This window comes from Haliotis rubra, unplaced genomic scaffold, assembly GCF_003918875.1.
Source record: "Haliotis rubra isolate DU_JTF1 unplaced genomic scaffold, ASM391887v1 Scf163, whole genome shotgun sequence".
Taxonomy (NCBI): Eukaryota; Metazoa; Mollusca; class Gastropoda; order Lepetellida; family Haliotidae; genus Haliotis; species Haliotis rubra.
Window position 1 is genome coordinate 376574 of NW_025765592.1, and position 14786 is coordinate 391359.

The 14786-nt window shown below is 41.8% G+C and overlaps 5 protein-coding genes across 6 annotated transcripts in view; all 5 read left to right on the forward strand.

Annotated features, from left to right (window-relative positions):
* The window catches only part of LOC124271740 (cholinesterase 1-like), a 65956-nt gene that overhangs the window by 25424 nt on the left and 25746 nt on the right, over positions 1-14786 (forward strand). Inside the window, exon 1 of one of the 2 annotated variants that reach the window (XM_046706906.1) lies at positions 11113-11132. The exons of the other annotated variant lie outside the window; for it this stretch is intronic. The gene's annotated coding sequence lies outside the window, so the exon portion shown is untranslated. Of the gene's footprint in view, positions 1-11112; positions 11133-14786 lie in introns of those variants that run through there. 2 annotated transcript variants of the gene reach the window in all.
* Positions 130-3878, forward strand: LOC124271723 (cholinesterase 1-like). Its single transcript, XM_046706883.1, has 3 exons — positions 130-227; positions 558-603; positions 2811-3878. The coding sequence occupies exons 1-3, from the start codon at positions 130-132 to the stop codon at positions 3876-3878; spliced, it is 1212 nt and encodes a 403-aa protein (XP_046562839.1).
* Positions 3903-5432, forward strand: LOC124271724 (cholinesterase-like). The gene is made up of 3 exons (XM_046706884.1): positions 3903-4189; positions 4693-4856; positions 5395-5432. The coding sequence occupies exons 1-3, from the start codon at positions 3951-3953 to the stop codon at positions 5430-5432; spliced, it is 441 nt and encodes a 146-aa protein (XP_046562840.1). The 5' UTR covers positions 3903-3950.
* On the forward strand, positions 11780-12861 carry LOC124271725 (acetylcholinesterase-like). The gene is made up of 2 exons (XM_046706885.1): positions 11780-11791; positions 12205-12861. Exons 1-2 carry the CDS (start codon positions 11780-11782, stop codon positions 12859-12861), a joined length of 669 nt encoding a protein of 222 aa, XP_046562841.1.
* On the forward strand, positions 13389-14761 carry LOC124271743 (cholinesterase-like). The gene is made up of 3 exons (XM_046706911.1): positions 13389-13679; positions 13943-14106; positions 14697-14761. The coding sequence occupies exons 1-3, from the start codon at positions 13414-13416 to the stop codon at positions 14732-14734; spliced, it is 468 nt and encodes a 155-aa protein (XP_046562867.1). The 5' UTR covers positions 13389-13413; the 3' UTR covers positions 14735-14761.

Below are 14786 nucleotides of genomic sequence, written 5' to 3' on the forward strand. Positions count from 1 at the left end.
TCCTGGAGGATATGTTCTCCTCCTGGAGGATATGTTCTCCTCCTGGAGGTTATGTTCTCCTCCTGGAGGTTATGTTCTCCTCCTGGAGGATGTGTTCTCCTCCTGGAGATTATGTTCTCCTCCTGGAGGATGTGTTCTCCTACTGGAGATTATGTTCTCCTCCTGGAGGATATGTTCTACTCTGAAGGATGTGTTCTCCTACTGGAAGATATGTTCTCCTACTGGAGGTACTCCGTAACAACAACGATGTCTTTAAGTAATGTGACGTACGCTAATCGTAGGATAACATGCGGAGGTCATTTTTCACTGTAATGTGCAACACACTGACTCGTGTCACTGTATGTTTCAAAAAATTTACCCCAACCGCTTGCAAGAAATTCATAAGATATTTTCAATGGAATAATCAATTTCTAACCCCCTACAATCATGCAACCTCGTTTCCAGTTACTCCCAAATGAAAATATTCCCTACTTTTTTAACTGTACAGATAACATAAATCAGAGGTAACTGAGTTAGTATGAACAAGGTAGTTGAGCGGAGCTGTACCTTGACTTCAGGTGGAGAATCTGCAAGTCATCCAGCAAGGCCGTCAGTCTGATTACAGTATGTGTAAAGTAAACTCAGGGGGACTTCGATCATGCAGTCAATAGTGTTTGGAGGGGGATAGAATGACATGATTTTAACCAAGTTATCAAGCCAAACAGACACTTTAAGTCGTTTGCTACAACACATATGGATCCAGAAGCATTTCTTAGTGACCCAACACAAGTAATATATATAGTCGTTCATAAAACCTCATGCCCTCATTTGATCGTGACATACCCTGTAGTGATTACTGAACAGTGGGTGAGTGGTTCAGTGAGCGAGTGGTTGAGTGAGTTGTTGAGTGGTAGGGCGGTTGAGTGGGTGAGTGAGTGAGTGACTTTGGGCTATAAAGTTGAAAGTAATATGCTGTTATAGAACACTCACTCACGTATGCACGCATTGACTTACTCACTCTAAAACCATTCAGTTCTCAATTGAACAGACATTCTGAACTCACCTATACCTTGTCAAAGACAGACATCTTATGAACGCACCACCATTTCGCTTGATCGCAACCCCTAAACACAACGCATGGAATCCATCGTGCACAGCGCAGTAGCTCCATACACGTGCATGGGGTGTCATTTTTTTATTTTAGCGGTTTTCAAAAATATCGAAAAATCATTTTCACAATCATTTTGCATCACATATTTTTAGCCGTTTTGGTTCTTTTTGGTTTGAAAATGAAAATCATACACATGCAAATTTCACGTCATACACAAATCATCTTTCAAGAGCGATAACTGTATGAACAACTATGGTCATAAGAAAGTGCAAGTGGTGAACAGTCTCGAAACAGTCATTATAATAATATCAACATTCATTGACTCCCATATATCGCCCAATTCTTTCAATCGTAAAATATAAATGAGGTTTCCCTACTTTTCTTGAGGAGCATATATCTGAGATTTTGCATGTCACGCTAACCAGGTCATATCACTGGTGTAACAGCGTCTGTGTGTACACCCCAGTGCAGTGTCCACAGTACAACTGTAGAGTCAGGTACAAGGTGAGTGTCTAATGAAAAATGGTATTGTTGTCCATCAAATACCGTTGACGTATATATACTTGTCGAAATATAGGTAATGGCTAGCAGTGTTGTTACTCCAACAGTTTTGTTGAGTCAGATTCAGGGTGAGTTGAAAAATACAAGTGTTGTCCTTCAAAACCGTTGACGTTTATACCAGTGATTGTTCTTTATCTTTGAGGATTCAGTATAGAAGGACCTGTGTATTACTTACTCTTACCCGGAGACATTCATGTTGTTTACAAGCGATTGTTCTTTTTAAAGTGGCAGTTACACCTTCATGATTCTACTAGTAGACCTGTGTATTACTTACTCTTACCCGGAGACATTCATGTTGTTTACAAGCGATTGTTCTTTTTAAAGTGGCAGTTACACCTTCATGATTCTTGTCAATTTCATTGTGTAGTTTGTCTAATCAATATAAATACTTTCGGATGCGCCTCTGTTCAGTCAGAAACACAGGGGTGCCGTTAAGGAATAGATTGTAATGTGACTGTGAACCGTATTCAGTTTACCTAAGAATGAAAATTAATGGCAGATTAATCCACAGACGAGGCCATAAAATTCACCAACCGTTTGACAATCTTGACCGCTGTGTCTCTTTTACATACAATGAAGTCATGTCTACCACGTCACCATACTTAACTTTCCAAATTGTATGTCTGTGTATTTCCTGTTCCACCATCACCGTTACAGTTCTTCAATGTAATTACAATGCCAGTACGAAATATAATGGCAGAGGTGACAACAAAGTCAATGATAAATAATAATTCCCACATCAGCAACAGTGCTCAAGCTTCCAAAACAGACTTATACTAAATATCCGGGGTGAAAAGATGATGTTCACAGAATGATGGACACCGCTGTCCTCACGTGACAATCTCAACATTGTTTTCCTGCTTTACACAGCCATATTACACGTACACAGACATATTGTTCTACTGATTTACACAGCAATATAACACGAACCATCTTGGTTATTAGTGTCACATTTCATGTGTAAAGAAACTGTGATTAACTAGGAACATGAACTGAAAAGGATCAAACGTTCAACTGTAAATCGTATCTTAAAATTCAATATCTTCTTTCAGAATGTGGACAGGAATGAGACTTGCATTTGCGACGCTTGTTACGTTATTGCTGGTGTTGCCTACTGTGAAAACAAAGGAAGTGTCAACTCTGAATGGCCCACTTCTAGGACAACGTCTGTCAGTGTTGGGCAAGTCTCTTTGACGTATTCTATGGAATTCCATATGCCAAGCCTCCTGTAGGTGATCTCCGCTTCAAATACCCTCAGCCTTCAGAGTCATGGGGACCGGAAGTTAGAGATGCACAAAACCCGACGCCATCTTGCTTCCAACCAAAAAATGCTCATGGCACTGATGAAAGTTACAAACAGATGCCCGATGATTACAGTGAAGACTGCCTTCACCTTACAGTGTGGGCGCCATCAGCCAATGCTGGCAATCTGGCAGTCATGGTCTGGATCCACGGCGGAGCTTTTTATATTGGATCTACAAGACTGCCACTGTATGAAGGAAAATACATTGCAGCAGAGAATGACGTCATCGTTGTTTCAATGAATTACAGATTGGGGCCTCTAGGGTTCAGTTACCTTGGTCCAGATACCATCCCTGGAAATATGGGCTTGGTGGATCAAAGATTAGCCTTACAGTGGGTGAAAGACAATATTGCCAACTTTGGTGGAGATCCAACCCGAGTCACCATATTTGGAGAAAGTGCTGGTGGTGCAAGTGTAGGTCTACACCTGGCATCACCTTTGTCACGTGACCTGTTCGACAGAGCAATCACACAGAGTGGGACCCTCACTTGCCCGTGGGCTTACACTTTTCCCAACACAGCAAAACAGAAACTGAAGAGATTTGCCAATCTCCTTGAATGCCCTTCATCTTCAACTGATACAGAGATATATGAGTGCTTGAAGACAGCAGATGCACAAACTATGGCAGACCTTCAGCTAGGTTTGTTCGATGAAGGAATTCCATTTCGTCCAGTTGTGGATGGGAACTTCCTCCCCGATGACCCCAAAACTCTTCTGTCCACTGGCTCCATCAAGCAGACCAGTGTATTGCATGGTTTTACAAAGAACGAGATGACTCTGTTTTCTGCACTGACATTGAAGCAGATGAGAAAAGTATCTGCATTACCGGAAACATTGATTTTAAGTCGCACAGAATATGAAAGTCTTAAGTTTAGCATTGGGAAATGTGGACGGAATCGAAGAACCTCTTCGCCTCTTTTATGAAAGTCAGAAAGCCCCCCCCTGAAAGAAAAAGACTATTTTGATGTCGTGACTCGAGCGAGTACGGATAAGGCAATGAAGTGTCCTCATCTTGAGTTTGACAGATTGTACTCTCCTGCCAACCCTACCTACGTGTACAGTTTTAATCACCGACTATCAGTTAGTCCGTTTCCACAGTGGATAGGAGCAGCCCACTGGTACGAGCTTGACTTTGTGTTTGGTTGGGTCCTGGAAAAGTCTCTGGGATGTACAGAGGAGGAGATGGAACTCAGCAGAACCATCATGACGTACTGGACCAACTTTGCCAAGTCAGGGTGAGTGAGTGAGTGGTACATATGACTTATTGAGTCAATGATCGCCCTCAAACTTTTAAGACCTCTTAATCCTGAAAGAACAGCACAAAACACAAAGGAAACAACTTCTATCATTTTCATGTGTACAATGTCCAGAGACCATTTATGTTGTCCACTGGCGTTTTCAAAATGTGTCAAAAACCTATTTCACCCTCTCCAATTAACATGATACCAAACCCGTGGAGATCCGGTTTAGAATTGGTCTTCAGCAACTCATGTTTGTCGTAAGAGGAGACTAACGGGATCGGTTGGTCAGGCACGATGACAAGGTTGAAAATTGTCATTGTATACCACTGCATAGCTCAATGTTCATGCTATTGATCACTGGATTATCTGGACCAGGTTCAATTAATTACAAATCGCCACCATACCATATAGCTGGAATATTGCTGAGTGTGGTGTTAAACAACAAATGAACCAAACAAACAAATAAACAAAACATCCTAGAACTCTTTTATTTACAGGAACCCGAACACTCCTGTCCCCGTCAAGGTGAACTGGCCAGCCTCTGACAACACTGATCTCTCCTACATGGCTCTTGACGTGGGCAGCAAATTAGCAGCAGGACACGGGGTAGTCCACCACGAATGTGTCTTCATCAACAAGATTGTCCCCATGATTTCTAAAGGTAATGTTCATGATGGATAGTTAAATGGGAATGGTCGGGACCGACAGGTATTTCGAGTTATGCATAATATTCGAGACGCCGGCAGTCGACTCATCGGGATTTGACTGTAGTTGAATGGTTTCAGATGTGAATAGTTTCTCAAGTGATTATGATACTTATGTATACCAATACGTCCATACTGATCCACGGATACTGATTGGTTCGTGTCAACATGTTCATGCCCATATGTTAATGCTGATACCATCATGTTGATATGTTCGTAATGTTACCTTTATACCAATACGTTCATGCGGACATGTTCCTGCCCATATGTGTAGTCATCTCAGTGTTGAGCCTTGTTTCATGAAAGAAGTTTTACCCCCAACTCACTCAACTTTTCACTATAACCATCGCTGGAAGACGTATGAGTTAATACAAAAGGCACCTTTGTTTGTAACCAGATGGCAACAGCCCCTCCCCATGTCACGCCTGGTTTATCGTTGTGGATATTACACTGACTGTAGCACGGCAAATAATGAGTCCATTTAATGCTTTTCAGATCCCCCTGAAGGGCAGGAGTACTGCACGAGAGGATGAAAGGACAGCATCACAATAATCAGACCTTGAGGAACATACAGTCGAGCACCGTTGTGTCGAACTCTAGATATAATTTCATGGTGCCAACAAACAAAATTACCCTTTTAACTCGACATTGGCAAGGAACTCGATATTCACCTTCTTTTCATAGGCAAGTATCCCACTGAACGGACGTTGTTTCCACACATTTACACACGGTGCGGCATGAATCAAAGGGATGCGGTAGTGTAAACTAATTAGGGCTAATTGAGTTGAAGGTGTCACTTGTTTGTTATCTAATTAGGATTAATTAGGAAGGAATTAATTGGGAAGTACTCACTGATACGACTAAACACTACTGATAACGGATTATAGTTTCGAATCAAAACATACTAAGAAATCAACTGAGGGTTTTGTGTAATCGCAGTTGAGAATGTCGGTTGCGTTCACAAGATTTGTCGTGTATCGAGAGTGGTTATCTACTATCGCCTTCATGCCACCACCAAATGCCCGTCAGTCTAAAGATTTAGATCCAACTTTTGTATGATTCAAGAGGTGTACCTTGTGTGCCGTAACATTGCGATCCCTGTGAGTAAAAATGTATATACAAATATATATACATAAAATCTACTTTTTCTTTTCTTTCTTTCATAGTGATAGGTGATGATATGCCCTGGTCGGATGTCTCGAAGTTCGGATAACTCGATATTCTTTCTTGGTCCCGTGAATATCGAGACAACGGTGCTCGACTGTATACAGCGGGTGGCCATATTATAACGTACAAACACGGCGGACCGATTGTTTACACGGGAATTCAAAGTGTCATAACTCGTCAAATATAAACAGTCTTACCTCAATATTTTGTGATGTGTCCCTTGTTCCTTATTATTTTCAACATCCACCTTGGAATCGATGAATATACATTTCTGATGAAATCGAGGGCAATATTTTCCAAGTTGCCCCGCACTTCGTGTTCCAAGTAGGCAGCCGACTGAATGTTTCTTCGGCGTCCCTGAAGTCTATTCTTCAGGTAGAGCCAACAGTTCTCAATAATATTTGCGTCTAGACTCTGTGCAGGCCGCAACATTCCATTAATGTAATTTTGTCGCTTGTAATCCTGAACGACATGGGCCCGATGTACAGGGGCGTTTTCATATTGGAAGATGTACCGGTTTCCCGGCAAATGTCTGGCTATAACGGGCCAAAACATATCATCGAGGATTTCTGTGTATTTCTGAGCATTTATGTTGCCATTAACAACACAAAAAGGTACCAACACCATGCCAGGTGATACAACCCCACACCATCAATCTGACGCGTGGCTGTCGTCCCGGACAAAGACATTGCGGGAGGAATTCTTCATCGGGCTGTCTCCAAACAAAAACGCGATTGTTTTCCCCAATGATAATTTTACACTCGTCAGGGAAGATCACTCGATTCCAGTAATGATTCACTGTATGATATCGTTGCCCCCCTTGCCTAGGCCAAACGGTTTCTGACATTATAGTCACGAATTCGGATTTTCTTTCTAACAACACGTCTATGAAATATATTTTCATATAATCGTCTCCTTACAGTCCTCACCGATACACGTGGTAGCCCTATTGTTGTTCAAATTCTCAGTTATTCACCCAAAGGTGAAATCCTATTGTGTCTGACCAACCTCAAAAGTTGTCGATTGTCCCGAAGAGTCAGTTCCCTCATACGGCCTGTTCTGAGAGCATTTTCGTCGATTAAACCGCTTTACCACCGAATATACGCTGCTTCGGGGCATTCCAAAGAATTTTGCAATGTTAGAACATTTTCAATTACTTTTTTACAATTAATTTCTTAAGTGACTCCGACAAATTAGCCGATTTCCCCATTGTTACCGGAAATAGCCAGAATATGTAGCAGACAACAAGTGGATTAAAAATAGAACCACGTGACAGACACGTGACATCATGGTCGATCATATGACAAGATATTACTGTATGTCATTATCATTATTGAAGCCTCTTTAAACTGTACTGAGGAAGCAAAGTCACAGACATAGAATGCCACTCTGCATGGATGTTGTGACATCTTTTACACTGCTAAGTCATCCGTGTCTACAGGCACTACCTCTACCACTCCCAAACATACCTCCCAAGGACGCCATGGAATTAATAGTCCGACTGTATTTTATTATTCCTCACGGCTCCACGTCAGGACGTCAATTTGTACCCGTGCCTACGTTATATACTCAGAAAAGTCAACATGTCAATCAACTGCTCTGAAAGTCACTTGGTACAATAGTTAACAACTCTGGTAAGTCAAAGGACATCACCTTTACCACACCCCATATCCTATCAATATATCAATAATCTAACTATAGTTGGTTATTCCTCACAGTTTCATGTCAGGAAGTCCGATAGTGCCTACAGCATGCACTCAGGGAAGTCAAGTGTCTGCTCGGACAAGTCACTTGGTACCTGTGTTATCCAGCAAGTCAACTACCGTAGACATTATATACTCAGAGACGTCAACTGGTATGTAAACTATCTGCTCGGACAAGTCACTTGGTACATGTGTTATCCAGCAAAGTCAACTACCGTGTAAACATTCGGACAATATACTCAGAGTCAACTACCGTAGACAACTGGTATGTAAACTATCTGCTCGGACAAGTCACTTGGTACATGTGTTATCCAGCAAGTCAACTACCGTAGACATTATATACTCAGAGAAGTCAACTGGTGTGTAAACTATCTGCTCGGACAAGTCACTTGGTACTTGTGTTATCCAGCAAGTCAACTACCGTAGACATTATATACTCAGAGAAGTCAACTGGTATGTAAACTATCTGCTCGGACAAGTCACTTGGTACTTGTGTTATCCAGCAAGTCAACTACCGTAGACATTATATACTCAGAGAAGTCAACTGGTATGTAAACTATCTGCTCGGACAAGTCACTTGGTACATGTGTTATCCAGCAAGTCAACTACCGTAGACATTATATACTCAGAGAAGTCAACTGGTATGTAAACTATCTGCTCGGACAAGTCACTTGGTACTTGTGTTATCCAGCAAGTCAACTACCGTAGACATTATATACTCAGAGAAGTCAACTGGTATGTAAACTATCTGCTCGGACAAGTCACTTGGTACTTGTGTTATCCAGCAAGTCAACTACCGTAGACATTATATACTCAGAGAAGTCAACTGGTATGTAAACTATCTGCTCACTTGGACAAGTCACTTGGTACGTTGTGTGTATCCAGCAAGTCAACTACCGTAGACATTATATACTCAGAGAAGTCAACTGGTATGTAAACTATCTGCTCGGACAAGTCACTTGGTACTTGTGTTATCCAGCAAGTCAACTACCGTAGACATTATATACTCAGAGAAGTCAACTGGTATGTAAACTGTCTGCTCGGACAAGTCACTTGGTACTTGTGTTATCCAGCAAGTCAACTACCGTAGACATTATATACTCAGAGAAGTCAACTGGTATGTAAACTATCTGCTCGGACAAGTCACTTGGTACTTGTGTTATCCAACAAGTCAACTTGGTACAGAAGTCAACTGGTATGTAAACTGTTGCTCGGACAAGTCAAGTTATCAACAATTATATCCGTCAACTGGTAGACATTATATATTTAGAGATATTATACATTTAACTGGCATAAACCATTTACTCAGACAAGTCAACAATGGTACATGCGGTACAGACACAGATTAATCGGGTGGTACATGTTCACTGTGTTCGCCTTTTCTTCATGGATATATGAACTGGCATACCCAATACCTACGCTCACTGATCATCTGGTATATTTGTATCTAGTCAGACAGGTCAACTAGTATAAACGCTGTCTTAATGGACTAGTGAACAGCTACATACCTTACTGTGAAACCAACTACATCATACATTATTCACTGGCACAAATCAATCGGTACATGTGTAATCTATTCTGGCAAGTCAACACATCGCCTCCAACAGTAGAGCCTGCTACTACAACATCCACAATATCAGCAAAGTCCGCCACTACCTCGATACTGACACCTGTAAACTCCTAATGGACTGTCTTGTCACGTGTATACTCGACTACTGTAAGTCACGATATGCCAACCTCTCCACTAGATCACTCCAGAAACTAATAAAGAATCCGAAATTCTGCTGCCAGATGCATCACCCAAACTCCCCGTCATGACCATATCACACCAGTGCTACAGTCTCTACGCTGGCTCCCCATCTCTGCAAGAATTACCTTCAAAATCCTCATTCTGACTCATGACTGCCTCTACAACGATAACTTTCCCGACTATCTCAAACATCTCGTCTCCGATCCTCCTCTGGCTCTCTCCTCACCCAACACAGATCTCCAAACCAACTGTCTGACCGAGTCTTCTCCTTTGCCAGCCCTGAACTGTGGAACTCTCTTCCAAAGAAAATCAGGAACACTTCATTGAAAGAAACTTTAAATCTTTGCTTAAGACCCATCTGTTCACTGCTGCCTTTCTGTAAAGTTATATGAACTATTTCCTTCCCCAATATTGTCACAGCGCCGCTGGGCATCACTACGATGGATATTAGGCGTTATATAAATACATTATTATTATTTGTCAATAACGGCATGAAAAAACATATGGTCAACATTCTTTATAGATATTGTGACGCCTTCTCTACTGAACAGCCACCAATCACAATCACGCATATATACCCATCAATAACGGCATGGAATAAACACAAGGTCCGCATTCTGTTCTTCCCTGTTGCATGTTAAGTCTATTCTAGCATATCAATGGATATGTAATGTCCACTGAATCGTATGCCAGTTGCGTAGATTGATGCTCATGCCGTTGATCACTGGATTGCCTGGTCCAGAAAGGTCCATTGGGTGGTAGTACTCTGTACTACCTTCAAGAACTCTAAATATAGCGCACGTCTATATACAGTCAATGTCAGTCTAACCGCTGACTCTCTGCTCTGCAGTGCTATACACTTGGAACATTGTTACACAATGGACATCACTGCCACTCAACACCATGAAGCCAAAGCTTCAGGTCCTTTCTACAACTAGCATATGGACCGAAAGGAACTCCAAGTGATGTAATCCAAAATATGAACAACAATAGTTGGCCATAGCATAATATTCAATACAAATAAGGTATGTTCAATAAACAGGTGTCACAGATATTGATAGTTTATATCATTAATAAGATCAGTAGCTTAAACAGTGTAAGATGTGGTCAAAGCGTCCTGCTGTCCATCAGGACATTTTGCATGAAAAGTCAAAATAATTAATATTACGTGAATCAGCCTCTATTCTCAAGGCAATCCCTGATTCGACGGTGTACTCATCACCAAACGTCCAGTGTTAACTTGGTTCAAGCCATCCAAATTCTTCCTGCATGGCAGCGCCATGTTCGTTAAGAATGGCCGTCGGTTGATATCCAAGACATGCTCTGGATAGAGTGCTGATCATTGTAAGGTGGTTATGCTCTGCTCATTTCCTGGTCATTGAGGTACTCCGTAACAATACTAGCGATTTGCGCTCTTTGTTGTCATCCTGAAGCGTGACACTACTAGCGATTTGCGCTCTTTTGTTGTCATCCTGAAGCATAAACTTACGCTTTTTGTAATAATATATGTCACGCAAACCAGGTGATCTTATCAGATAACACCCGTTTAGCAGCATGTCTGTGTGTACACCCTACAGCAGTGTTCAGAGTACAGCTGTAGAGTCAGGTACAAGGTGAGTGGGTGTTGAAATATTACATTCTGTTTTAACATTGACGTATACCATTGTCCGAATTATAGCTAATGACTGACAGTGATATTCCTCTTGGCCAAAGCAGTTTATCTTTGAGGATTGAGGCTCTATATAAATACAAACAAATAGGAAAGTCTGCCACCTACCTCTTCCACATGCGACTCTAGCTCAGACGTACTACAGTCAAGATTACACCATTCAATGCCTCGGGGGCACATTGATTCATTGCCATAGCCATGTATCAGGGTTTGGATTTGGGTCATTACAATGTGAGAAATACTGTAAATAACAGGCGCAAATATTTCAGGCACTTGTACTCAGTGTGTGTGTGTGTGTGTGTGTGTGTGTGTGTGTGTGTGTGTGTGTGTGTGTGTGTGGTGTGTGAGAGTGTGTGAGAGAGAGAGAGAGAGAGAGAGAGAGAGAGAGAGAGAGAGAGAGAGAGAGAGATGGTCGTCAGTTTGTTATTCTTACTCAAATGTTCTCTTCTCAGGTTTTTGACATTCGAGGCCCTTGATAGCTTTCAAAAAATGTAAAACGCATAAAAGAAATGTCCAGACTAGACACGTCAGTGACATTAATGATGTCTATTTTTTGTCTTGATTCCAAGTTAACCCACAAATCTGTACGCGATGGAATTTATGGTGAGACCACCAAAAACAAAACAAAGATATATCAATGTGTTATATATGTTAAGTTTGGAATTGTGTTGAACTAGGCTTCCAAATAAATACTGCAATGGATGTACACAATAGAGTGGCAGTACGATGGATATATATCACGGCAGACATAGCAGTAAAGTCAGTGATAAATAACATTACCTCATCAGCAACAGTGGACAAGTTTACAAAATACACGCTTCCTGATTAGCCAGGGTCTAACGATGATGTGCACAGAATGCGAGACACCATTACCCTTTGGACAATATTTTCGGAAACAGTTTGATGCAATAATAACATTGTTTCCCCGCCAGCACACAAATATAACAACATTTTGACTTGTACTTATTATTATCACAAAAGAAAGTAAATGAACTTGTTTAGTTATATTCTTTCAGAATGGCAGCAGCAATGAAAATTGCGCTTGTTACGCTAGTGGCGGTCTTGCATATTGCAAAACACAGAAAGTGTCAACTGAAGATGGCCCACTTCTTGGACAACGTCTGTCACTGTTGGGCAAGTCCCTTGACGTATTCTATGGAATCCCATATGCCAAGCCTCCTGTAGGTGATCTCCGCTTCAAGCACCCCCAACCTTCAGAGTCATGGGGACCGGATGTTAGAGATGCACAGAAACCAACGCCATCTTGCATTCAACCTGAAGATGTATTCACATCTCCAGAGGTTTACAGACAGGTCCCGGATGATACCAGTGAAGACTGCCTTCATCTTACAGTGTGGGCGCCATCAGACAATGCTGGCAATCTGGCAGTGATGGTCTGGATCTACGGGGGAGGTTTCTATTTTGGATCTTCACGAATGCCACTATATGAAGGAAAATATCTTGCAGCAGAGAATGACATCATCGTTGTTTCAATGAATTACAGACTGGGGCCATTAGGGTTCAGCTATCTGGGGCCAGATACCATCCCTGGAAACATGGGCTTGATGGATCAACGACTTGCCTTACAGTGGGTGAAAGACAACATTGCCAACTTTGGTGGAGATCCATCTCGGGTGACAATATTTGAGAAAGTGCTGGTGGTGTCAGCGTAGGACACCACCTGGTGTCACCATTGTCACGTGACTTATTTCAGAGAGCCATCATGCAGAGCGGATCCCCGAATTTCCCATGGGCTTACACTTTTCCACACACAGCAAAACGGAAATTGAAGCAGTTTGCTGATCTCCTTGGATGCCCGTCATCTTCAACTGATGCAGAGATCTATGACTGTGTAAAGAAAGCAGATGCTCAAACTATGGCAGACCTTCAGCTTAGTGATTTGTTAGATGAAGGACTTGCATTTGGTCCAGTTGTGGATGGGCACTTCCTCCCCAATGACCCCAAACTCTTCTGACCACCGGTTCCAACAAGCAGGCTAGTGTAATGCATGGTTTTACTAAAGACGAGTTAACATTGTCTATAGCAGTTGCTTTGAAGCAGATGAGAAACATATCTTCATTACCGGAAACATTGATTTTAAGCCGCACAGAGTATGAAAGTTTTCTTTCCTATGATAGAATAGGTGGTAAAGGATTTGAAGAGCCTCTTCGCCTGTTTTATGAAAGTCAAACATCCCTCTTAGGGACACTCACTATTTGGATGTCATGACTCGCATGATGTCAGATAGGGATTTCAAGTGTCCTCATCTTGAGTTTGACAGATTGTACTCTCCTGCCAACCCTACCTACGTGTACAGTTTTAATCACCGACTATCAGTTAGTCCGTATCCAAAGTGGATAGGAGCAACCCATTGGTATGATGTTGAGTTTGTGTTTGGTTTGGTCCTGGAAAAGTATCTGGGATGTACAGAGGAGGAGATGGAACTCAGCAGGACCATCATGACCTATTGGACCAACTTTGCCAAGTCAGGGTGAGTAATAGAGTGCAATTGAGAGTGTGAGTGAGTGGCGAGTGATAGTGTGAGTTGGACAGAGTAAGTGAAAAATCGAGTCATGGAATTACGCAGGTTAATAGTCTCGGAACAGATGAGCGAGTGAGTGAGAGATCCCTCACTCGGTCTTATATTATTGTTCTTTACATGTTCAAACAATTTCACCTCAGATAAAAATTGATTCCCATTTCCAAACAGATCGATTTGTATTGTTTTCTTGAAGCTTTCATATCTTTATACAGCAACCCTAACACTCCTGTCCCCGTCAAGGTGAACTGGCCAACCTCTGACAACACTGATCTCTCCTACATGGCTCTTGACGTGGGCAGCAACTTAGCAGCGGGACACGGGGTAGTCCACCACGAATGTGTCTTCATCAACAGGATTCTACCCATGATTTCTAAAGGTAATGTGTTGTTATGATGGGATGTCGCTTGTTGCAATTACACATATTTGAATGTAGCTGTGTCTAAAACACTCAAAAACAGATCGATATGTCAAAGGAAGCATAGTTTTGTCTTTCCATTCCAAGTCAAGTCTCTCTTGGCTTCCATACGATTTTCCAAACACCAGTAAAATATGTGCCTCCTCCTTGGTCATGGTTTGACAATGACTTCTTAATGCGAAATCATGGAAAATGCGTATTACCCCACATCAATAATGGCTGTGGTTTTAACCAAAGGCAATTACAGACACAAAGAATACCCAGCGTATCAGGTGCTATACAGTGACGTAATGTATATGGAAAACAACCATAGAACATGTGTAACGAGGAAGACTTCAACTATTGCCAATTGCGTTCAGGACTTCTCCCAGATTTAATTATTTGCTTGTCGTCATCGTATCCAGCTCCCTGATTTCATAAAGCTGTGAATGTCTGGAACCCACATCACGTTTTGTTTGCCAACCAGTTAAGAACACGCCCACTCGTGTCTGTCTTGCTGTAGTGTTGCTGGAGCAGCCAGGGAAGTTATGAATCATATTGTTGTGTTTCAGACCCACCGGAAGGGCAGGACTACTGCACCAAAGGATGACAACATCTTAATAATCGGACCTGAGTATAAAATATAAATACACGATTAAAAT